This window comes from Aspergillus bombycis (assembly GCF_001792695.1).
Source record: "Aspergillus bombycis strain NRRL26010 chromosome Unknown contig00183, whole genome shotgun sequence".
In the NCBI taxonomy this organism is placed as follows: Eukaryota; Fungi; Ascomycota; class Eurotiomycetes; order Eurotiales; family Aspergillaceae; genus Aspergillus; species Aspergillus bombycis.
Window position 1 is genome coordinate 916 of NW_019170185.1, and position 21,542 is coordinate 22,457.

General features: G+C 48.9%; 8 protein-coding genes across 8 annotated transcripts; 6 read left to right on the plus strand and 2 right to left on the minus strand.

Annotated features, from left to right (window-relative positions):
- Nucleotides 1-2,503: 2,503 nt before the first annotated feature.
- pxa1 (putative peroxisomal ABC transporter (PXA1)) lies at nt 2,504-4,965 on the plus strand (the record flags this gene model as incomplete). The annotated part of the gene is made up of 2 exons (XM_022538811.1): nt 2,504-4,609; nt 4,687-4,965. The coding sequence occupies 2 exons, from the start codon at nt 2,504-2,506 to the stop codon at nt 4,963-4,965; spliced, it is 2,385 nt and encodes a 794-aa protein (XP_022383428.1).
- Nucleotides 4,966-6,581: 1,616 nt separating this feature from the next.
- ABOM_011684 (uncharacterized protein) lies at nt 6,582-8,153 on the plus strand (the record flags this gene model as incomplete). The annotated part of the gene is made up of 1 exon (XM_022538812.1): nt 6,582-8,153. The coding sequence occupies one exon, from the start codon at nt 6,582-6,584 to the stop codon at nt 8,151-8,153; it is 1,572 nt and encodes a 523-aa protein (XP_022383422.1).
- A 483-nt stretch (nt 8,154-8,636) lies between these two features.
- Nucleotides 8,637-9,892, plus strand: ABOM_011685 (uncharacterized protein; the record flags this gene model as incomplete). The annotated part of the gene is made up of 4 exons (XM_022538813.1): nt 8,637-8,700; nt 8,815-8,967; nt 9,055-9,658; nt 9,733-9,892. The coding sequence occupies 4 exons, from the start codon at nt 8,637-8,639 to the stop codon at nt 9,890-9,892; spliced, it is 981 nt and encodes a 326-aa protein (XP_022383421.1).
- Nucleotides 9,893-10,025: 133 nt separating this feature from the next.
- On the minus strand, nt 10,026-11,401 carry ABOM_011686 (putative lysyl-tRNA synthetase; the record flags this gene model as incomplete). Its single annotated transcript, XM_022538814.1, has 3 exons — nt 10,026-10,768; nt 10,835-11,260; nt 11,317-11,401. 3 exons carry the CDS (start codon nt 11,399-11,401, stop codon nt 10,026-10,028), a joined length of 1,254 nt encoding a protein of 417 aa, XP_022383420.1.
- A 1,002-nt stretch (nt 11,402-12,403) lies between these two features.
- On the plus strand, nt 12,404-12,849 carry ABOM_011687 (Tim10/DDP family zinc finger protein; the record flags this gene model as incomplete). The annotated part of the gene is made up of 2 exons (XM_022538815.1): nt 12,404-12,534; nt 12,663-12,849. Coding segments are annotated over 2 exons (318 nt in total), but the record flags the coding sequence as incomplete, so codon positions are not given.
- A 368-nt stretch (nt 12,850-13,217) lies between these two features.
- ABOM_011688 (putative Sin3 complex subunit (Stb2)) lies at nt 13,218-15,791 on the minus strand (the record flags this gene model as incomplete). The annotated part of the gene is made up of 1 exon (XM_022538816.1): nt 13,218-15,791. One exon carries the CDS (start codon nt 15,789-15,791, stop codon nt 13,218-13,220), a length of 2,574 nt encoding a protein of 857 aa, XP_022383417.1.
- A 2,042-nt stretch (nt 15,792-17,833) lies between these two features.
- On the plus strand, nt 17,834-19,304 carry ABOM_011689 (ubiquitin-protein ligase RMD5; the record flags this gene model as incomplete). Its single annotated transcript, XM_022538817.1, has 4 exons — nt 17,834-17,954; nt 18,063-18,190; nt 18,262-19,029; nt 19,086-19,304. The coding sequence occupies 4 exons, from the start codon at nt 17,834-17,836 to the stop codon at nt 19,302-19,304; spliced, it is 1,236 nt and encodes a 411-aa protein (XP_022383418.1).
- Nucleotides 19,305-20,266: 962 nt separating this feature from the next.
- Nucleotides 20,267-21,356, plus strand: ABOM_011690 (BTB/POZ domain-containing protein; the record flags this gene model as incomplete). The annotated part of the gene is made up of 4 exons (XM_022538818.1): nt 20,267-20,442; nt 20,522-20,872; nt 20,982-21,255; nt 21,315-21,356. The coding sequence occupies 4 exons, from the start codon at nt 20,267-20,269 to the stop codon at nt 21,354-21,356; spliced, it is 843 nt and encodes a 280-aa protein (XP_022383430.1).
- Between the last annotated feature and the right edge of the window lie 186 nt (nt 21,357-21,542).

Genomic DNA, 21,542 nt, shown 5'->3' on the forward strand with positions numbered 1-21,542 from the left:
CTTTTTTTATGGCGTGCTGAACTCGACTAATTTCAGCAGAGGTACATACGTACGTACAGTAATTGGAAGGTCAAGTCACAGTTTGTTTAAGTAAGTAATACTCCACTGTCACCCTGCACCCTCACACCCTCACACCCTCACACCCTCCAAACTGCGCCCTGTACCATTCCTCATGATCAGATCAACCACAAAGATCTTCAATAGTTACCCTGATTCAACCCCCCATCTCAGTTATTTGAATATCACTTCCCGACTAGGTGACAACTCTCATTCCAAACCCCGTGGGTCACATCCAGGACGAAACGCCAAATAGTTTACAGTTATCATGGAGATCGTTACCAATTCGGTGATACGGGATCTTAAATTAACTTCCCCCTTCTAAGATCCCAAGCCCAGCACCTCCACTCTTGAGGTGTGTAGGATATCATGGCATTCATCCTATTTGTCTTCGTCTTACCGGAAGAACGATGTGTTCCGCAAATTTGCACCTTGAGCTCGTCGTGTTATATGCACTCTGCTCCTCTGACGATCTCTCATTGGATCAAACTTACATCCGTCCCATTAAGGTACCCAACCTAAGGATTGCGAAGTAGACCTGACATTAGGGACTCACGCTGTCGAAGTACCATGCTGCTCGGGATACGAAGCTCGGAGCCCTGAACTCCACCTAACTTTTCCTGGTTAATAGCCTTGAGTTTGGAGCTCCAGTATCGGTGCATTCTTACTCCTGAGCTCGCACCACTAGCCTAATCACCCAATCGTAGGCGCGAACTGACAGTCTCCGTAGTAGCTTTGCCCATCTCAGTCTCGGCGTTACCTCGTATCTTCTCTATGAACATACTCAATTCGCTAGAAAAGGCGGTACTGTTCCCTTTTCACTTAAGGGGTTGGGTTCTATAAAATACCTTGAACAGCGCTACTCGTCAATAGAGATGGTCTCAAATATTCTTGGGCCAAGGAAGCTCCCCGTAATATTTGTTGGGCATAGCAGTAATCAATAGCAGGGTCTGGTTCAGCAGATCAAATCATCCCGGCTTTAGATATAGTATGCAGCATGCATTCTGTGGATTTGTTGATATCCATATAGGTGGACTTCACGGCTCTTTATGCATCATATATTATCATTTAATTGATATCCTGTCATCCCACTACTCGCCGCCGGTAGAGGAGCCAGCATTCGCAGTTAATGCATTCCAAGCGGATTGCTCCGTACATTCATTCCATTGGATGGAAGGCATGTGGGGAGATGTGGGATGATCCGTTGACAGGGAACGTCACAACCTGAGGCATTCGATATACCCTACAAATGTTAGGCGCTTAGTTTGGAGAAATGACAATATCTTGGCAATAGTAGATACCTCCTCGGTCTCGGTTTTTTGTCTCTAGTGTTTGTTCCTACTTCATAGTCTCTATGTTGTAGTCCGACCGTGTATAGTACCTTGATTTTGGGATGGTGGAACAAACGTAGGTATATATAACAGTGCCCCCTATGTCCGTGTTCATTGACTACGACTTGAAAAAAGTACTCACTGTTGACTCAAAAAAGAGCGTGACAACTCATCTAGTCCATAGATGCCCCCGCTATTGCTAGGTATATGGTGTATGTACCAATCAGTCTTGAGCCGGAGCTAGAAATATGTGATCTGGCTTTCAATATGTGGATATCGTGATAGCGCCCTATTCGCTTACTGAACCATCTTGCCAAGTAAATACATCAAGTGGTCGCTGCTACTATTTTTACATGACAGGGATTGCCATTTGGTACTTGAATAGCACCAAGCACCGAGTACTGCACGGATAAAGAGCCCCGGCGCTTACGCGGACATAAGGCTACAGGGACAGCGATCAATTCCATAAATCCCGGATGCGATATCGGTTGAATACCGGTAAATCGCCCTGTCTACTTTCTGCAGGCTGTGCTCTGATGTCCCTCGCGGGAGGCTACAGTAGAGTTCATTTCCATTGTCATTAGATGTATTATTTCCCACGTGGCTCAAAGAATATAGCATCACACATAATGATACTTTGATGATATCTCTGAATAATTTTAACGGTACGTTAGGTGCCAGAGAATATGGCTATCTACGTGATGGTTTTTTTTTTTCCATTTATTTTCTCTGTTTGGTAACAAATGAACCCTAACTAAACGTCATTGTTTCTTTTTGGGGTTGAAATCTGGGGAAAACAAGCCCGCACGTGAGCCCTCCGCCACTCCACAATTTCACAATTGACCCGAGGTCTTCACATGCAACGACGCGATGCCGTCAGCATCAGCCATAATGTGACTTGTTCGGCAGATCGCTAAACTCGCCAACTTATCCGTGAACAAATCTATTCTCTTACTATACTCGTTCACGACCTTGACTGAACACACGCCATACAATACAACTCTCAGACGCGTCCTACTCAGACGCTTTCCTCATGGCCTATGTCGCCTTGGCTTAAGGAAGGGCGCTGTGTGAGCTACCCGCTCGACTCCAAGTGCCCCAGTAATTAAGTCAAAATGGCCGCCCAATCAACACTACGCTCACGGGAGGATCCCCTCGCCACGCTATATCACTACTACCTCAACTTGTTTCGTTCTCGGTTTAAGCGTTCATCGAAAACAACCAAGCTGATCGCTACCGTTGCGCTACTGTTCTCGATCATAGCAACCGGATATGGAGGGTACAAACGACTACGGCAGAGAGCGAAGGAACGCGCCCAGGGCAGACGGTTGTTACGACGAAACTCTGGAATTAGAGGAAAGGATGGGTCTCGCACCATATACGTGCCTTACAAAGACTCTCTGACATCCAAAGTTACTATCCACCCAACGAAACCTACGACATTTGATGCGCACCGGAGGCTATTCTTAAACCCCCCAGCTTCAGCTCGTGCTGGAGATGGCGAACCAAACCAGATCCCTCCACCGACAACTAAGCCGGGCCTGAACCTCGCTTTCCTTCACCAATTTCTTAGTCTTGGGAGCATCATGGTCCCTAGATGGGGTAGTAAGGAGACCGGTCTTCTCATGGGTCATGGCGTCTTTTTACTGCTACGAACGTACTTATCGCTGCTAATTGCAAGGTTAGATGGCGAGATCGTGAGAGATCTCGTTGCAGGGAAAGGCCGAGCGTTCATGTGGGGTATTGTCAAATGGTGTGGCATTGGCACACTTGCTTCGTATACGAATGCCATGATAAAGTTCCTGCAGTCGAAGGTGTCCATCGCATTTCGAACGAGACTCACCAGGTACATTCACGATCTGTACCTTACCGGTGATGACAACTATTATAAGTTGATGAATCTGGACGGTGGCATCGGTCAGGGTGCGGACCAGTTCATCACGCAGGATCTCACACTCTTCTGCTCTGCAGCTGCAGCTCTGTATTCCTCCATGGGGAAACCACTGGTAGATTTATTTGTCTTTAACTATCAACTGTACCGCTCTCTGGGGCCTCTGGCCCTTAGCGGAATCCTCACGGGCTATTTCAGCACTGCAATTGTTCTGCGCAAACTGTCACCTCCGTTCGGTAAGCTCAAGGCTGTTGAGGGCAAAAAGGAAGGAGACTTCAGAGGGCTTCACTCTAGATTACTTGCGAACGCCGAGGAGATATCGTTCTATGGGGGAGCTGACATTGAGCGAGTCTTTTTGACGAGAAGCTTCAAGGATCTTCAGCGCTGGTTGGAGGGCATTTACAGCCTGAAGATTCGCTATAATATGCTCGAGGATGTTATCTTGAAGTATTCTTGGTCTGCCTTCGGCTATTTGATTACATCTTTGCCTGTATTTCTCCCTGCATGGGGTGGCCTAGGTGGCGCCCTGGAGTTAGCCGATACACCTGAAACGGTCGGAAGAGAGCGGGGCCGTATGAAGGAGTTCATCACGAACAAACGGCTGATGCTGTCACTGGCAGATGCCGGTGGCCGAATGATGTACAGTATCAAGGATATTTCGGAACTGGCTGGTTACACCTCGCGTGTCTACACACTGATTTCGACACTCCATAGGGTTCATGCAGACGCATATTACCCTCCACGCGGCTCCCATGCGGAGTTGTACTCTCTAGCAGATGCTCAGGGTACCATCCACAATGGCTTTGATGGAGTGCGTCTTGAACATGTTCCAATCGTGGCACCATCTCTATATCCTCATGGTGGCGATGAGCTTCTTGAGTCACTGTCATTCGTCGTGCATTCTGGAGATCACCTTCTTATCTCTGGACCGAACGGAGTTGGCAAATCTGCTATTGCTCGTATAATAGCAGGTCTATGGCCGGTTTATCGTGGATTAGTCAGTCGGCCAAGGGGGTTTGGACTGGATGGAATCATGTTCCTTCCCCAACGACCCTACCTCAGTGTGGGTACGCTGCGTGACCAAGTCATCTACCCCCACACGGAGGTCGACATGCGCGAGGGAGGTATATCGGACGCAAGTCTCCAAAAGATTTTGGATGATGCCCACTTAGGCTACCTCCCTACCCGCGAGGGAGGATGGGATTCTCGGAAGGAGTGGAAGGATGTTCTGAGTGGTGGTGAGAAGCAAAGAATGGCTATGGCACGTCTATACTACCATGAGCCCCGTTACGCCTTCCTCGATGAAGGGACATCTGCTGTCTCCTCGGACGTTGAGGCTTGTTGTACGAACGGGCCAAGGAGCGCGGAATTACACTCATCACGATCTCTACACGTGCGTCTCTCAAGAAGTATCACACGTACAACCTCACCCTTGGCCTGGGCTCCGAAGGCGAACAGTGGGAGTTTGAGCGGATTGGCACCGCCAAGGAGAAGATGAATGTTGAGAAGGAGCTGCAAGAACTCCGTAAGCGGCTGGATAAGGTTGATGAATGGAAACAACGCCGAGAGGAGATCGAGAGCGAACTACGTAAGGTTTGGGTTGAGGAGGGAGAGCTGGCTCCACCACCATATACGGAAGAGCCGGAGACAGCTGAAAGCCAAGAGGTCGAGGAATCTTCGAACTAATGTTGATTTTGGAACGGGGCAAGAGCAATGAGTATATAATGTCTTGTACGTATTGGTATGAGCTTGAGATCGAAGTCAGGGTGCTGTGGTGGCTGCCACCCACCACGTCTCACTATTCAATTGAAATTACGATTTACGTGATTTCTGGTAGTTCTTGTCTTTGATTCTACCTTACTGTAGTGGGATTGATCAATCACCATCATTCATTGTACTGAATGAATGAATGAATCGTTCCTATGGAGTCACATGACCACTGTCCACTCAGAAGAGGGCAAAGCGGACCATCGCATCTTGAGTTACGGAAATCAAAATAATAATTATTCTTACATCTATCAGAAGATCCACCCTTATACTTCTCTGAAAAATAAATTGAGGTCATGCGCTAGCTGTCCACGCAGTATTTTTTCTTCTCTTAAGAATGGCATGTCCACACCATTTCTAAATTAAAGTCCGATACTCCAATAGGGTGTCAGCCTCTTCCATTCTCTACTAAAATGTCCCTGCCACAACCACCACGCCTGGTAGAGGAAGGATACGAGAGCGAGAATGTAATAATAATCCCTATAGATGGATCTGTCAGCGATGGGGATAAATCAACGTGGCCCACTGAAGCCAGGTTTGGCATGCCGGATGATAGCTCTTACCGGGAGAAATTGGCAATGCTATGGCTGCAGAAAATTGGAGCCTTTGAAGAGGGTATGGATCACTTTTATTTTCTAATCTCTATGATAACTTTGTTGCCATCTATTGATTCTAGTAGCTATTATGGTCGTCCCTTCTATTGCAGCATTTTCCCCAGCATGAACATCAATCCTCTTTAGTACCAATTTTGCTCGCCCGAGTTCAAGATTCGCTGGCTATGCTTTACGCCACGCTGTTTATTTCAATGCTTTCAAATTTTCTTGATGTTGTATTGTGTATCTCCATTCACCATCTCGCCATATCTTGCCATTCGGCGCGTGAGATAGATCCTGGGTCTAAATTGTGCCTGTGGTTGATTTGCACTGGTTTCTTTGCCTCTTTTGTCGATTAAAATTCATACATGGTCTTCAAGTTCATTCTAGCTAAGCATTGATCTTCAGGGATGAGATATATGCTCGACCGTTTGCCAGACGGTTACGCCCTCTTTGATAGGCCGCGTGGGACGGACCCTACCATTGTAAGTCTTTGTCCTACTATCGTACAAAACCTCTCTAGATCTAACAGTATTCAACCCAGCGTGATAGATTCCTTTGGGGTCATCCAATTGGACAATACTTCCCTTCGATACTCCAGTTCTTTCCACACTTTTACCATCTGATGACGGGCGCGGTGGGACCTTGCCATTGCATGCTTTGTGACAAAGTAACAAAGCGTGAACAGGGTTCGGTGCTCCTTCAGTATTTTCACTTTCAATCCTTTTCGCTAATGTACTTCCAGCGATGCTAAATGGTTCCCAACGAGGACGGGGGCGAGGGAGAGGGCGAGGGAGAGGAAGTTCCAATATTGCTAGGCCGGTCGACACGCTCCCTGGAGGGACACCACATCGGCCTCCTGGACGACCTCCTGGACGACCATATGGTAAATTATCTGGTAGGCCACCTGGGAGACCGCCTGGTAGGCCTGCTGCGGCCGGAATGCGTGCTCTCCTTGACAGTGAAGGAACACCGGACGTGTTCAAGATGGCCGTCATAAGGCTCAAAGAACGTGGGGTTCTGGATGAGAGAATAAAAGAGAATGAGAGTATGGACTGGAGGGCCGAGAAGGCGGCACTTGACGAGTATATTGAGCAGTTAGGCATGCAGCCTTCCTACGTGCCTCGACCCGGAGAAGTCGTACTCTGGGCTCCGGAGTGTGAGGGGGAGCTAGCCTGGAACCACGAAAACAAGTGCATCGAAATGTACTCACCCAATGAAGACCGATGGTTAGGAACCCCCGAATGGCGGGCTGGTATTGTAGGCCAGACTCCAGAAGAAGACATAGTCCTTCAGGACTTAGTCAAAACAGCGCCCAAAAGATGGGATGTCAACTACTCCGGCTTTCGCATCGAAACCTTTCCTGATCCTCAAAGTTATGATAAAAGCTACTCGTTACACTACAAATATATCCGTTTGCAGTGTATCAAGCCCTTCAGTGCGTACGAGCTTTTTCTGCAAGGGATTCCGCCCGAAAATTTACATCCCTCCATCGGGTATGCGATGACGATAATGTCGTCGTTCAGTCTTCTGGACAAATATCACTTTAAAGGAACTTGGCCGAACGCGGCGATTTATTGCCGGGGTATTTTCATCGGAGCAGAGCTCTTGGTTGTTGGAGATGCTGTCCGCTTGAAACCAAATCGCCAGTTTTACTCATACGAAGACCATAACGCCGTTGAGGATGTTATGGTCATTGACGAAATACGCCTGGAACTTGTCAATTGCGTGAGCGATCTCATGTCGGGCCAACTGGCAGAGCGATATCAGGTTCGAATTGCAGGAAAGGTCTATACGAGCGCTTCCCTGAGATCTCGTGCTGGGACTGACGGGACGAGTCAACAATTACCCATGAGACCCGAGGAAGTCATTGACGTTTTTCAATCGATTGGCATGGGTGGATATGGGTCTTGGTACAGGGTATGGAACGGTGCAACGGTGGAAGTCTCGCAGAATATGATAATTGGCCGCTGTTACGATCCCGATGCTATGAACCTCTTATTCGGGTCTTGCTCTCTGGGGCTGGATCTGTCAGGGGTGATCAAGGCGAGGGAGTATTCACGGAAAGTCGATGAACGTATTCCCGAAGGGAAAGACTGGTTCTGGGGTGACTTTCGAACTCAGACTCTCGCGATTGATACTCTCAATGGCCAGGATGTGGGCTTCTACAGCGAGGTACGTGAAGTCAAAATGTGGGGAGCAAATCTCCGAATTCTCGATGGCACAGCAGATTCAGCCGATCTTCGCCTGGCCAAGCTTCCCGGCAAGGTTGGCCGACCCTCAACGAAGGCTCGGTCCAACTTTTCAGAGATCGGCAAGCTTAGCAAACTGGTCAGCACGGGTCTTGGGGCCGCGGACGTGAGCAACCCTGTAAGCTCCGAAGAAGGACCCAGCCTGCCAAACGACGACGATACCTCTGGATCAGATGAAGTTTTCACATTGGCCATGGACCAACTCCCCGGGGGAACGGACGAATCGGAGGGAGGTGATTACAGGCCAAGCCCTGGGCCCTAGGGTAAACGGCCGAAGCAGGATCTTTGATCACAGATACCTAGCGCAGGACCTAGGTTGACAATTGAATCAACTTCGATCAGGAGGTTCGTTTATGGGGATGGGCCACGGCGTCCTGGTCTTTACCATGCTGTTTTAGGTGAATATTGTAAACTAGGGAAGGATAAGCATACATAAATACGATTAATCTTCTACCACCATCTGTTCTGTCCCTATGTATATATTACATGTACATACTTCCGGATGCTAGTATCAGGTGTCTTATCACGCGATAAGAGAAAGAAATGCCGCAGATAACCGGCACTCTAGAATGCATCGGATTGGCCCGCCAGCCAAATACTACATTACCTTTGACTAAAAGGCGGGGAATATATATAAAAAAATTTCTTGGGAGGGGCAACAATACACAGTGCACCGACTAGAATCCTCTTGCATACTAATCAATCCGACCATCGCCTCACAAGCAACCGGACTACAATCGCAACAATGGGTCTAGACGGTGTACCGCAAGCCCAAGCCGTAACAGTGAGTCTCAACGACCTCATCAATGGTAAGCAAGCACCATAGATTCATATATCAACTTTCCTCTCTCTCTCTCTCTCTCTCTCTCTATATATAAATCCTCCACAACGAGAACCTACATAAAACTAACCTTCAACGCCAGGCACCGTCTCCTTCGAAACCCTCACCGAAGCATTCGGCCCCTCCTCCCTAGGCATAATCGTCGTCAAAGACCTCGACCCGGAATTCCAACGGCTACGCACCCAAGTCCTCTCCAACGCATCCTACCTCGCAGCCCTCCCCAACGACGAACTAGGTACACACCCAAGCCCCCTTCAACCAAACCACCCCCCCTCCCAACCCAAAACCCAACTAACCACCGACTAAAAACCCCTCCCCACAGAAACCCTAACCAGCCCATCAGCAAAATACCTCGTAGGCTGGTCCTGCGGCAAAGAAACGCTACGATCCGGCCACTTCGACACGCTGAAGGGATCCTACTACGTCAACTGCGCATTCTACCAGGACCCATCACTGCAAGGCGCCCCAGCCGACAACTTCCCCGATCTATCCGAGTACACGGCCCCGAACATCTGGCCGCCGGCAGAGCGACTGCCCACGTTCCGGCCAGCGCTGGAACAGCTCTGCACGCTTATTATCGACACGGCGGCGCTGGTGGCGAGGGCGTGTGATCGCTACGCGACGGCGAATATCGACGGTTACAAGAGCGGGTATTTGGAGCATGTTGTGCGGACGAGTTTGACGACCAAGGCGCGGTTGTTGCATTATTTTCCTGCGGAGGGCGGCGGTGCTTCCGACGGAGAGGGCGATGATGACTGGTGCGCGACCCATTTGGATCATGGGTGTTTGACCGGGTTGACTTCCGCGATGTTTGTGGATGAGGCTGCTAGTCCCCCCGCGGACGGAGCGGAGCTTGCTGAGTTGGGCGCTTCGCCGGATCCTAAGGCTGGGCTTTATATTCAGTCCCGGACTGGGATGTGGTTAAGGTTAATATCCCCAGGGATTGTTTGGCTTTTCAGACCGGGGAGGCGTTGCAGCTTATTACGAGGGGCAAGTTTAGGGCTGTGCCGCATTTTGTTAAGGGCGCGAAACCTTCTGGGGGGAGGAGGATCGCGAGAAATACGCTGGCGGTGTTCACGCAGCCGAATTTGGAGGAGGAGGTGGAGGGTGGGAAGAGTTTTGCGGAGTTTGCGAGGGAGGTCGTGGCGAGGACTTATTAGGGTGGTGTTGAGATGAGATGTTTTATTATGATGACTGGTATGTATATAGTTTCACATATTAAGGTTGCTATTGTACAGTTGAAGCTGGGTTATCCAGATATCTATGACAGCAAGCATTTCCCGCTTAGAAATTTCATCGCCGGGTTACGGCCCGTAGGGTCCCAAAGGGTAGGACATCTGCTATCCTCTTCGCGCCGGTGAAGAGCATGCAAAGTCGGTCGATGCCACATCCCCAGCCACCTGTAGCGGGAAGGCCCCATTCCAGCGCCTCAAGATAGCTCTCGTCGATCTCTGCAGACTCGTCTGCATTCTTGCTGTAGCGGACCTGGTCTTCAAACTTGCGTCGTTGTTCAGATGGCGAGTTTTCTTCCTCGTAGGTATTCACCACCTCCTTTCCCTCGATGAACAGTTCTCCCCGTGCAGCAACACGCTGGCCATTGACTGGATGGATAAAAGATTTCGACAAGGGCGATAGACATTCAGGAGGGTTGATGATAAAGGTCGGGTTTATGCACTCGGGTTCCACATAGATGCTGCAGAGTTCATCCAAAAGTCGGGGAAGTGTGGGAGCCTCGGGAATCTCGAGTGATAGGTCCTTGAACAGTTGTTTCACCTGGACCACGGCATCTGGGGATGTGAGATCTGGCAGCTTGCGGCCGATCTTCTCTTCAATGCCAGTGAGGAAATCGATACGACGGAACGGCGTTGAGAAGTCAACTTCGGTGGGCTTCAGAGCACCGTCTTTGTTAAAGTCGTGGATATGTTGTGCCATGCCAGACAGTAGACTCTCTGTCATAGACACAAGGTCTTCTAGGTTGGCATAGGCATGATAGAATTCACAAGTTGTAAACTCAGGGTTATGGGTCTTGTCGATGCCTATGGAACGTCAGTCGCCCATGATCACTTTACAGCAAAGCATGGAATAGATTGAGCGTAACAGACCTTCATTGCGAAAGGAGGGTCCAATCTCAAACACCCTATCGAAACCACCAACCACTAGGCGCTTCAGCCATAGTTCTGGTGCAATTCTGAGAGACAGCTGGCGGTCGGGAAATTCGGTCGCAGAAGTATAGAAGGGACGAGCGATGGCTCCACCGGCGATCGAATTGACGATGGGAGTGTTGACCTCCATAAAAGACCGATCGAGGAAGAATTGACGCAGATGCTGGATGATGGCCGAGCGTGCCTTGATAATGTCGGCCGTCGTTTGGTCTGCCAGGAACTGGACATGACGGGGGTATGGCGAGTTCTCGTGTTCTTTTGCGTCCAGGGGGACATCGTGGAGACAAGGAGACAAAAGCTGAGGCAATTCCGTGGCCACAACTGTGAGCTCTCCTCGTCCAGTGCGGTGAGGTCTACCTGTTACGGCTATGGCAAGGGTTCAGCCCAAGTGAACATACTGAAGTGGCGGGTCAGAAACGTACAGAAAGCATCACCGCGGCGGAGCAAACGGTAGAGCTTTTTAAAGGCGTCCGGGGTTATCCCAGGCAGTTGACGAAGGTTGCACATCACTTGAACTTTGTGGCCATTTTGCACGATATCGAAGAAAATCAATTTGCTTCCGGCAAGTCTATACGTACGTATCCTACCTACTAACCTAAGTACAAAGGACAACAAGGTAGAGCCGACTAAGGCTGAGACCTACCACGAACGACGACGGAGTCGCCTTCTACTGTTTCATTATTTTCTAGGTAGCTGTATCGGTCGCGGAAGTCCGAGCAGCTCACGGAGCGACCGTCTGCTGCTAGGCGAGGATACGGATCAGGACAGACATTTTGAACCTCTTGTAACCGTTCCTTGAAAGCCCTTTCGGGCGAGGCTGTACTGCTGCTACTCCTAGTGCTTATAGAAACAATGGAGGGATGGTTAATTGCTTGGGCCAGCTGAGCTCTCGACGAGTACGACCATTTTACACTGGTAGAGACGGGGAATCCTGTTCTGATCATTCAAGATTAGCACCGGATCAAAGCGATCATGTGCGTGAACGGAGAAGAGAAAACAATATCAAGCAATTGATATCCAGTCAGAGTCAAAAAGTAGCTTCCGTTGCGTTCATTGCCTGCAAAAGCAGGCATCATACTGCAGCGGTTCTGAATTGGAAGGGATCTGATTCGTCCTCGGATGGCTTTGCAGGGAGAGAGAAGATAATAAGAAAGGTACAAGTGATGGTTCTTACCTTGTCCAAAGTCTCCCGGAGACCAACTGCGAAGCCCACCTGGGGCGAACTGAATGCATTTGCAATGGATACGTGGTGGAAGACTACGAAGTCCGTCACATCGCGGACGGGAAGAGAGTGTGTGGGATTAAAAAAGCAGAGCGAGCGAAAAGCCGAAGAAAAATCGTTTGAAGGCGGTGAAGGTGGTCCAAGCTTCCGACTGGAACTTCCGATTAACCATCATTCCAGACAACATTTACCTCCATCCTCTATACCAGCATCACCCTAACTTCTCCCTGAAATTTGTCAGTAAAAGTCTATGGATTAGTTATTATCAAGGCTAATGGATTCCTAGTTATTCTCCAATTACCCTTTTAGTAACCAACACCATGTCTTTCCTCTTTGGCGGTGCCCCCAAGATGTCCTCGGCAGAGAAGATTGCTGCCGCTGAGACCGAAGTTGAGATGATTTCAGACATGTTCAACCGGTGAGCCCATTGATACAATCCCGATTCTCACTCAAGAGTACAATGCCTTGAAATTGCCTTCGATTTTCCGTTCACAAATACTACTTAATATTCAAATTGACAGCGATGCTAATGCCGAATCTGCTTAGTCTGACCGAATCCTGCACCAAGAAGTGCATTCCCAACGACTACCGTGAAGGCGACCTGAACAAGGGCGAGTCCGTCTGCCTTGACCGCTGTGTCTCCAAGTTCTTCGAAGTCAACATCAAGGTCAGCGAGAAGATGCAGGGCGAAGCCGCCAACAAGCAGGGCGGTGGTATGGGATTCAGCATGTAAATGGATGAGAAGTCTGCTGCCTCATGGACAAACCCCCCTTTCGAAACATAATTCATGTTCTTTTTACGCTCGAGTTTGCCTTTATGTTGCTCGTGTCAGGCGCGGATCTTGCCTTGGGTTTCAGAGATCATCATTTGCCGGGAAGTGTTGCATTTGGGTTTAGTTCTCAAGATTGTCGATTCCGGGGCACTCTATGCCGGCTGGTTATGATCGCAGTCTGCTGGATGAGTGCTGGGATGATAGAAGCGTTTGGGCCTTGGTCATGGTTCTGCGCACGGCATGGTTAATCAAATCTTTTCCATATTATGTACAATAGAAGTGAATATATATGTCACAGTATTACATTACAGGTGCCGGTTCAAAATCAATTACGAAGAGAACCCAGTAAATCTTCCTAACCGTGAAAGCCAGGAGCAGTTCTGCTTTTCTTCTTCCCCATGGACCAGCGTCCTAACCCTTGTTTCTATCTCCTCAATGTGTCTCTCGAACTCACCTAGCCCAGTCTCGACTTCCTCAACCTTAGACCCTAGGACATTAATCTCGTAATCTAGTTTTGCGCTCATCATCTCGACCCGCCTCATGTGGTCCGTAAGTGAGGAATGTTCTTCAGACAAGAGATCATTAGATCTTTCTCGAATCCCTTGGTATTGGCTGAGCTTCTCCATGTACGTTGCGGTGACGCTTTCATGCATTTCGTACAAAACTCGGTTCAGGTCATCCACTGAACCCACTTGTTTTTCAACCCAAGGAACAGTGCCCTCACTCAAGCCTTGAACTCTGGAGCTGAATATTCGCGCGTCAGACACTAGCATATCCTCTTCAGCAATAGCTTCTTCCAGGCTGGCGTCCGGGTTTTCAGAGTCTTCAACATTCCCTTTCAAGTCTTCCCATCCCAGTACAACCTCTTCGACAGTGCTGAACGACAGATGTCGCGGCCAGTAATTATCTAAATGCTCAGTGTCGTCTGCGCGATAAAGCTCAGCACTGCTATGCGGCCGGCGCAATGACATGATGCCAAACTCTGACGTCTGATATTCTGCGGGTGCGTCGGCTGATTGCGTCTTCCACCTCTCTAGATCTTGCGACTCCTCATCTTCCCGAGTTAAAGATACCTTCTGGGAGCCATCGGAGGGTTCGTTTGACGCTACAGGTTCAATTGTTATAGCTGGGAGTTTGACATCGGATGACTTTGGCACAAAAGTATTAAGCGGTGTTTCGGTGCTCAGTTCGTGAGGCTCGGTTGGCATCTCGTTGTCAGGAACGCTCTCAGGTTCGGGTTGTCGATCGCCATCAGAAGTGATCTTTGAAAGGGCTACCTCATTGTCACTCTCTAATGGAGGCATATAAACTGCGTCGCTAATGAGATCCGCATCATCCTTTGTCTTCGGGAGGTGTGATCGCAGGCCATCCTTAAACCTGCCAAACCCGGCTCGCGCATCTGACACTTTTCCACTGACGCCTCGTCGTACCAACCTGCCTATATTCTGATCTTTATCACCAGCGGTGTTAATTAGCTCGAGAGGTCTTCCTGGACGTTCCAACCCCGGATAAGAGCGTTCGGCGACCAAATCATCGTGGGAACTTCGTTTGCGACTGGTCCATAGGTATCCACCCTGATCATCGGTAGTAAACATCATGTCTGCACCTTGATGTCCTCCAGCAAAGCTATCTCCAACGCCGCCCTTGCGTGGTTTTCCTCTCCAGAGCCACTTTGCTCTTTCACCCGTGACTAAGTGTGCGAAGTTGTCAACATCTAGGGTTTCAATATCAGCGATGCCGCCCTTTTCCCGACCCCGCACCATGCCCATGACCATCTCGCCTCCATGGCCACTCAACTCGGCCATAGTTGACTTAACGGCATCGGTCCAGCCCTCCGCATTTGCGGCTTTTGCAGTGACCCGATGAAGTCGGTCCAATGTTTGACGGTCCAATCTCCGAGTCCGCTTCAACTTTTGGGATTTCTGGAAACTACTAATTCCTCTTTTTAAGTTAGAGATATCAAAGGCATCTTTGCCAACTGGAGCACCAAAAGCGTGAAGACGGTTTCGAGCCCCCATCAGCGTCCCTAGCAGCGCAGCTACGGTAGTTGGTCCCAAAACACTATCGCTGGGTTCGATATTGTATAGATCCATGCCAATGTCCGTCCACCAGTCGCCAATTGCTGCTTCTGCCACATCACATAAGATTCCATCGACATACTCCGGAGCCAGATTGCCAAACATCATCAAGGCAATCTGACACTGCTTCACAAGCTCTACAACGGCCGAATAAAGCGGGACTCTCTCGCTGGTCCGGTAGAGATGGTAGAACTTGGCTTCAGTTGCGGCCGTTGGTGGTTGTAATTTTAAACCCGCTCGGCCTGAACAGTTCAGCCGTTTCAAGTTTTCATTCACGATAAAATCATCCTTGTGCTTATGGATATCACCATCAGGCACCGGGATAACAGAAAGAGCCGAAGGAAATGTGCTCAAATCAGTTATGAACAGAGTTCCAAACGGTGTCTCTTTCCTGCGTGCTTCGCATTCTGTAACCGCATCGAAATATAGTTTTAAACGGGGAGACCAAGTGGATTCATCTGTAGGAACGCTTAGCAATCCCGCTACCACTTTGTGTGAAGGCTCTCCCGTATAAGTCGTAATTATAAAAGTAGGTTGAATCCTCGAACATGCCCATTGTTCAACAATGTATATCTCATAGCCCTGGAGAATCAAGCGTCGATGCAGCACAATCGTCGAAGGGTCTTCTTCAAGGTATCGGAGCGCGACAGGATCGGTGAAGACGAGCCTCTGATGACCAGGGAGAGACGGCCGCCCCTCAGGGTCATTCTGGGATGAAGGGCTTTCTTTGGGGGGAACCGATTGTTTTGTAATCTCGCGCTGCATGGTAGTAGTAGTAGAAGCAAGCGCAGCCTGTGCGCTGTTTTGTGTTGCGGATTGTGACATGGTAGAAACAAGAAGCTCCTACCGAGTTGGTAGTAAATGAAGGTTCATGTCCTTGAGGGTTGAACTGAAGAACCACGGGGAACGTAACCACGAGCGGTGTCCAGAGACCAAGCGCAGCGTAAGGGGAAAGAAAAGGGTTGACCCTCCTGGGGTCTGTGTCGTTCTGTCCAGCAAGCAGGAGAAGATCGTGACATATCCGAGGTGTGTTTGTGTGGAGGTCTTTGCGGGCTTATAGTCTGAAACGTGGGGACGAGAAGCGGGAATACGGGTCGGCCATGGCGTTTGTAGACAGCTTGTAGAAAGTATGGTCCCCAGACAAATGTGGTATAGAGAGGGGGTTCTGTTGCCATTGTCTTCAGCGACGTCACAAATGTCAATATTTATGGAAGCGGTGAGCGGCTAAGCCACAACAAATCTCAATTCAACCGTCGTCCAGATAATCTCATGACTTGATATTGATTGCTATCTGAGGCGCGCCATCACTAGTCAACATGTGAAGACGCTTCTAGCCCAGGTATAGAACGCCACATCTTCAGCGCCAGCCAGAAAAACAGCTGCCTAGCTGCATGTCAGCCACACACTATGTACCTTAAAGAATTAGGGGTCGAGTGCACCGCCACGTAGGCTTGGCAAAAGCAGTTTCCAAAAGCACTACTTAGTACGTAGAGAACCCTACTAAGCGCGACGGTAGTTCGTGTAGCCATCTATTTACATGCAATCTACAAGATTTGTAATATAAGAACTCCTCTTCTCTACAGGCCTCCAACATGGGAGGCAAACAGCAGTGAAAAGAAGACCGAGATTCTCGAGTACTTCCCAAATGGGCCGTGTCAAAGATAACACAAGACGCACTCTTAGACCGACTCATATAGAAATAGGAGTCAGGGCAGTTTGTTTTCAAAAATTCCCAGCCGACCCGAAGGCCAACTGGAGCGGTCAAAAAAATAGTTTTCAACTAGCAAAAACACGATCTCGGATGTCTCCTCACTGATACGTGTATTGCCCGTGCACTAGGATGGAGAGGAAAAGAAAAAAAAATTCTAAAGAATTGGCGGGTGTCCCGGTATTATATACACACGCCAAGACCTGACTGGCGCGCTAGCGTAAGCGAGCTGCTTATCAGGTAAGTCTTCGATTGTGATTGGTCATAATTGTAGTAATAGTTGGGTCACACATCCATCATCAGTACAGAAGTCATGGACCTCTCCCTCAGTGGTACGGAGTAGGTAGTACCCGTGATCTATCCATATAGTAGTTGTCTAATAATAGTAGTACAATCAAACTGGAGCCTGCCAGGTTGCAGGAGTAACTGGCCCTTGTATTACAGCCATGTTGTAGTCTACTCGTATATATATTTACGTGCCATTGAGAACAAATGCCAAGTTAAAATTCAGGAGGGCGCGTCTTTCGATCCATATTGTGTCTATTTACTCTGTACGATAGATACACCAATTACTACTAGTACCATGGCTATCTTGGCTACAAGTAACCAATTACGCTCTGGGCCCTTGCTCCGCTGCAGTCCTGGACAAGAAGAGCAATTGCTTCAGAAGGTGGTTCTTCACCTTGAGCTTATATACAGGATAGCGAAATTCGATCCGTAGACCAACTACATTTCCGTGGGCTTTGGAATAAAGGAGAGAGACACGACAAATACTTTCAAGTGTCATCCGTTCCTCACTGTTTCACAGCAGCCCCCTGACTGATACGTTGGCAGCGTTGTCAGGAGGGGTAAAGGGGAGGCATCCCTACTACCCCGGAACACGTGACAGTCCATGTCGTAATGCCGTCCCTCCGACGATAGAGCAAATGACCTTTCAACCGACTCACACAACCACCACTGCATGAACCAGATGACCTAGCTAACTGGATCTACCAGAGGAACTGCTACTTGGTATTCTTGGCTGCTTCAGCACATATCCAAATATTGGAACCTCAACTCTAGCTTCCGTATGGCTATCGCTATATCACGGCGGTAACTTGTCGGACTCCGCTTTTATCACACTACTCCCAACTTATCAGAAATCGCCTGCGTCACCACCATGGATCTTGTTCAGAAGGAACATGAACGACTTGGGAAGAAGATCAAAGCTGCTCAAGGCATCAAGAATGTTCAAACGACCATAGACTTACTACAGTCCGCACGAGATGCCATTGCTTCCGGTTGGTTCACCTTTCTTAGTTTCAGATGCCCACGATTAGCTTTCACATCCGGCTTAACACCCAGCCCAATCATGACCAAATAGTTCTTGACTACTTATAACTGCTTAGATCCGAGTCAGGCGTCTATGACATTGGCCAAGCTTCAGAACTCAGTGAAGTCTTCCTTCGACTCAATAAATGACAGCCTCAAGGACACTCATAGCAGCCTCAACAAGTATTCAAAGGCTTTGGATAAGGTATTGTCCCCCAAATCCCGGTCACAGAAGAGGCTGGGAGACCAAGAGCGCATTGCTTATATTCTCATTAGCTCTTTAAAGACAGGCCGCTCCCAAGTACCGAACACGATGCCCTCGCCTCCCAAGAGCACCTCATCAACCGAGCTATCGCAATGCATCTCCTCCGAGAAGGACAGTTTTCTGTCGCTGCAACGTTCCTTTCAGAAATGGCGGAGAAGAAGGCCATGGAGTCACAGCAACAAGCGGGCACGAGCGCCTCGGAAAATGCAGCGACACTCTTGGATATAGATGAAGTCCCGTCCAACGAGGTTCGGAAACAGTTTGCCACCATGTACTACATCCTACATGAAATGAAAGAGAATAACAACTTGCTTCCGGCAATCCAATGGTCGAGGGATAATAGGGAGGCATTGGAAGCCAGAGGAAGTAACCTTGAATTTGAACTGTGCCGGTTGCAGTTTGTTTGGCTTTTCCATGGTGGACCTGATAAACAGGGACCTATTCCTACGGGGCGGCAAGAGGCTTTGGAGTACGCCAGGCGCGAATTCCAGGGCTTCTTACCCAGGTATCTCCGGGAAGTCCAACAGCTTATGGGAGCAATGGCCTTCTGTCCCAATCTGCAAGATTCTCCTTACACGGCCATCTTCAACAACCCCTCTGCGTGGGAAGATGTGGCACACTCTTTCACTCGTGAATTCTGCTCTCTTCTCGGGCTATCTGCTGATTCACCTCTATATGTCGCTGCTACAGCCGGTGCGATAGCTCTTCCCACGTTGCTAAAACTGCAAACTATCATGAAAGCCAAGCGAACAGAGTGGACCACGGAAAACGAACTTCCGGTGAGTGCAGTCGGTGTCTTTCCTGTGCTATCTTCCACTAACTGTGTACAATCTAGGTCGAAATACCGCTTCCACCATCGTATCTCTTCCATTCCATTTTCGTCTGCCCCGTTTCCAAGGAGCAAACCACTGATGACAACCCCCCGATGATGATGCCATGTGGTCACGTCATCGCAGAGGAGTCACTTAAACGGTTATGCAAGGGCAGTAGATTCAAGTGTCCTTATTGCCCCAATGAAAGTCATCCCCGGGAGGCGAGAAAGGTCTTCCTGTAGGACAAAATAGATATGGGCTTTTCTGTTGCAGTATTTTAATGGCGTAATGGCGAGACATCTCTACACACATCAAGTTTTGGACTGCATTTGAGAATCGAAATCGGGAGCGTGGGCATGTTATGTTACCTGTGGCGTTTGGGGTAATGGCAACTTTCGGACTGGACATGGTTCTAGGGGCTATGCATATTGACAGCCCGCATATATCTTTATCAATGCTATGATTTAATTCCTGACTTCAATGTGATGTTTCAAAAGGTTCACGAACGAAACTCGTTCGATAAAAAAGCAAAAGGCTCGAGATGCGATTAACCCCACGTTTCCCTCATTGATGATAGATCCAATTCTCTTTCTAGTTTTTACCAGCGGGGAGATCTGTACGTGCACAGACACATGAAACCTGCAAAGGAAGAGATCGTCCAAATTCAATTGATGTATCAGTTTCCAGCCCAAGACGAAGCAAACAATTCGCCCATTGCGGTCTTGTTATCCACACTCCTTTTCCCTTTTCCGTAACGTAATTGGGCAATGGCTGCCCCGTGACTGCGCGGATATTTGGCGATGCCCGAAACCACTTTACGCGTGCATTACCCATTCTTACGCGTCTCCAATCATCATCGCAGATAATATTCTCGACAAAGACAAAAGGCGATATCCTTGTCAAGCTGATCTTAGCAAGATGGATGAATCAGAAAACATACAAAAGGCCCTGTTTGCCCCCGCGCGCCTTGGTCACACAATGAACTCGATTCCACCCCCTTTTCCCACCGTCCGTACTGACGGACGTTCATACGGAAGCAGTACATGTATTCTCCATCCGTTTCACAGTTGCCCCGAGCTTTATTAAGAAAAGGAGGCCCCTGAATCCATTGCTACCTATACTTTTCGTACCTCTCCCTCACGGCAAGAGAAATCATTTCTCTCAAACGCCGACCGAACAGCATCAGCGTAGCGATCCCGGAACAATGCTCTCCACAAAACGTACACGCACACCCCCCGGCAATCCAGATAGTCTATCTTCTAAGTATGGAGCCGGAAAAATCGTATCTCGGAGCAGAAAGCAGCTGCTCCTAAGGGACAGCCCGTCAGTATCGCGACGTCTAGACAGACGTCAGGGCTCATCCAGCCCTCCAGATGGACGGTAAGAGCCCCTGACCACCGCAGACCTCCTGACAGTTTATTCTCGCAAACGAAAACTGAACCGAATCATATATTGTTAGATCACACTCCCCAGCCGTTATTACCCTCTGCGTAGGCCCTCAAAAACGCCTATTCGCAGCCCACAAAGACATCCTATGCGTATCCCCGTTCTTCGCCGCAGCGTATACCCAAGCCCAGCCGTCAGACTCTCCTAACAGACGGGTGAACCTACCCGATGAGCAGCCGGAAGTCTTTTCGTGTATTCTCGAGTACCTCTACAAGGGCGATTATTACCCCCAGCTGCTGCACAACAAGCAATTGAATACCTGGGAATTGGAAGATACAGGGACCGATAAGAATGGTCAGAGTAATGGAGCGACTTTGTTTCATCATGCGGCTGGAGCGGAGATACTAAGAGATACGGCTGTTTAGTATGTATTTGTTTTTTTTCTTCTGCAGCCCTTTTGCTTTCGCCCCCCGGTTCTCCAATGTATCGGTCAGGAATGGACCATAGACTGACCCCCATATTTCCCAAACCAGCTGCGCAGCCGATAAATACGGACTAGATCTTCTCAAACGCCTAGCCCTCCGAAAACAAGGCCTACACTCCGGCATTCAATGTAGTACCATCCTCACCAGCGCACGCTATGCCTACAGCAACACCCCCGAGAATGAGTCTAAGCTCCGGGCGCATTATCTCGCTTTGATTATTAGGAGCCGGTCAACGTTCAAGCGAAGCGGCACGATGCAAATGGAGATGGAACAGGGGGGAAAATTGTTTTTTGATCTTTTTGTTGCAATGTGTAATCATATGGTGAGTTTCTCTCTCTCTCTCTGTCTCTCTCTTCTGGTTGTTACTAACGTGTATGATAGGATGATCTTACACCTAAGGCTGAGCCTTTTCCGGGTTGTTGATATCCACTGGTTTGGAGTCTTCGTGTGCCTTGTTTATCCGATATTTAATGTATGATGGGATGTTATGCGGACGGTACTTTTATTCACCGATTGGTTCTTTTCGGCCTGTTATTTATATTTTTGTGGCTCTCTTTGTTAAGAGTCAATGCAGGCTGTCTTGGCTTGATGCCATTTTAGATCTACGCT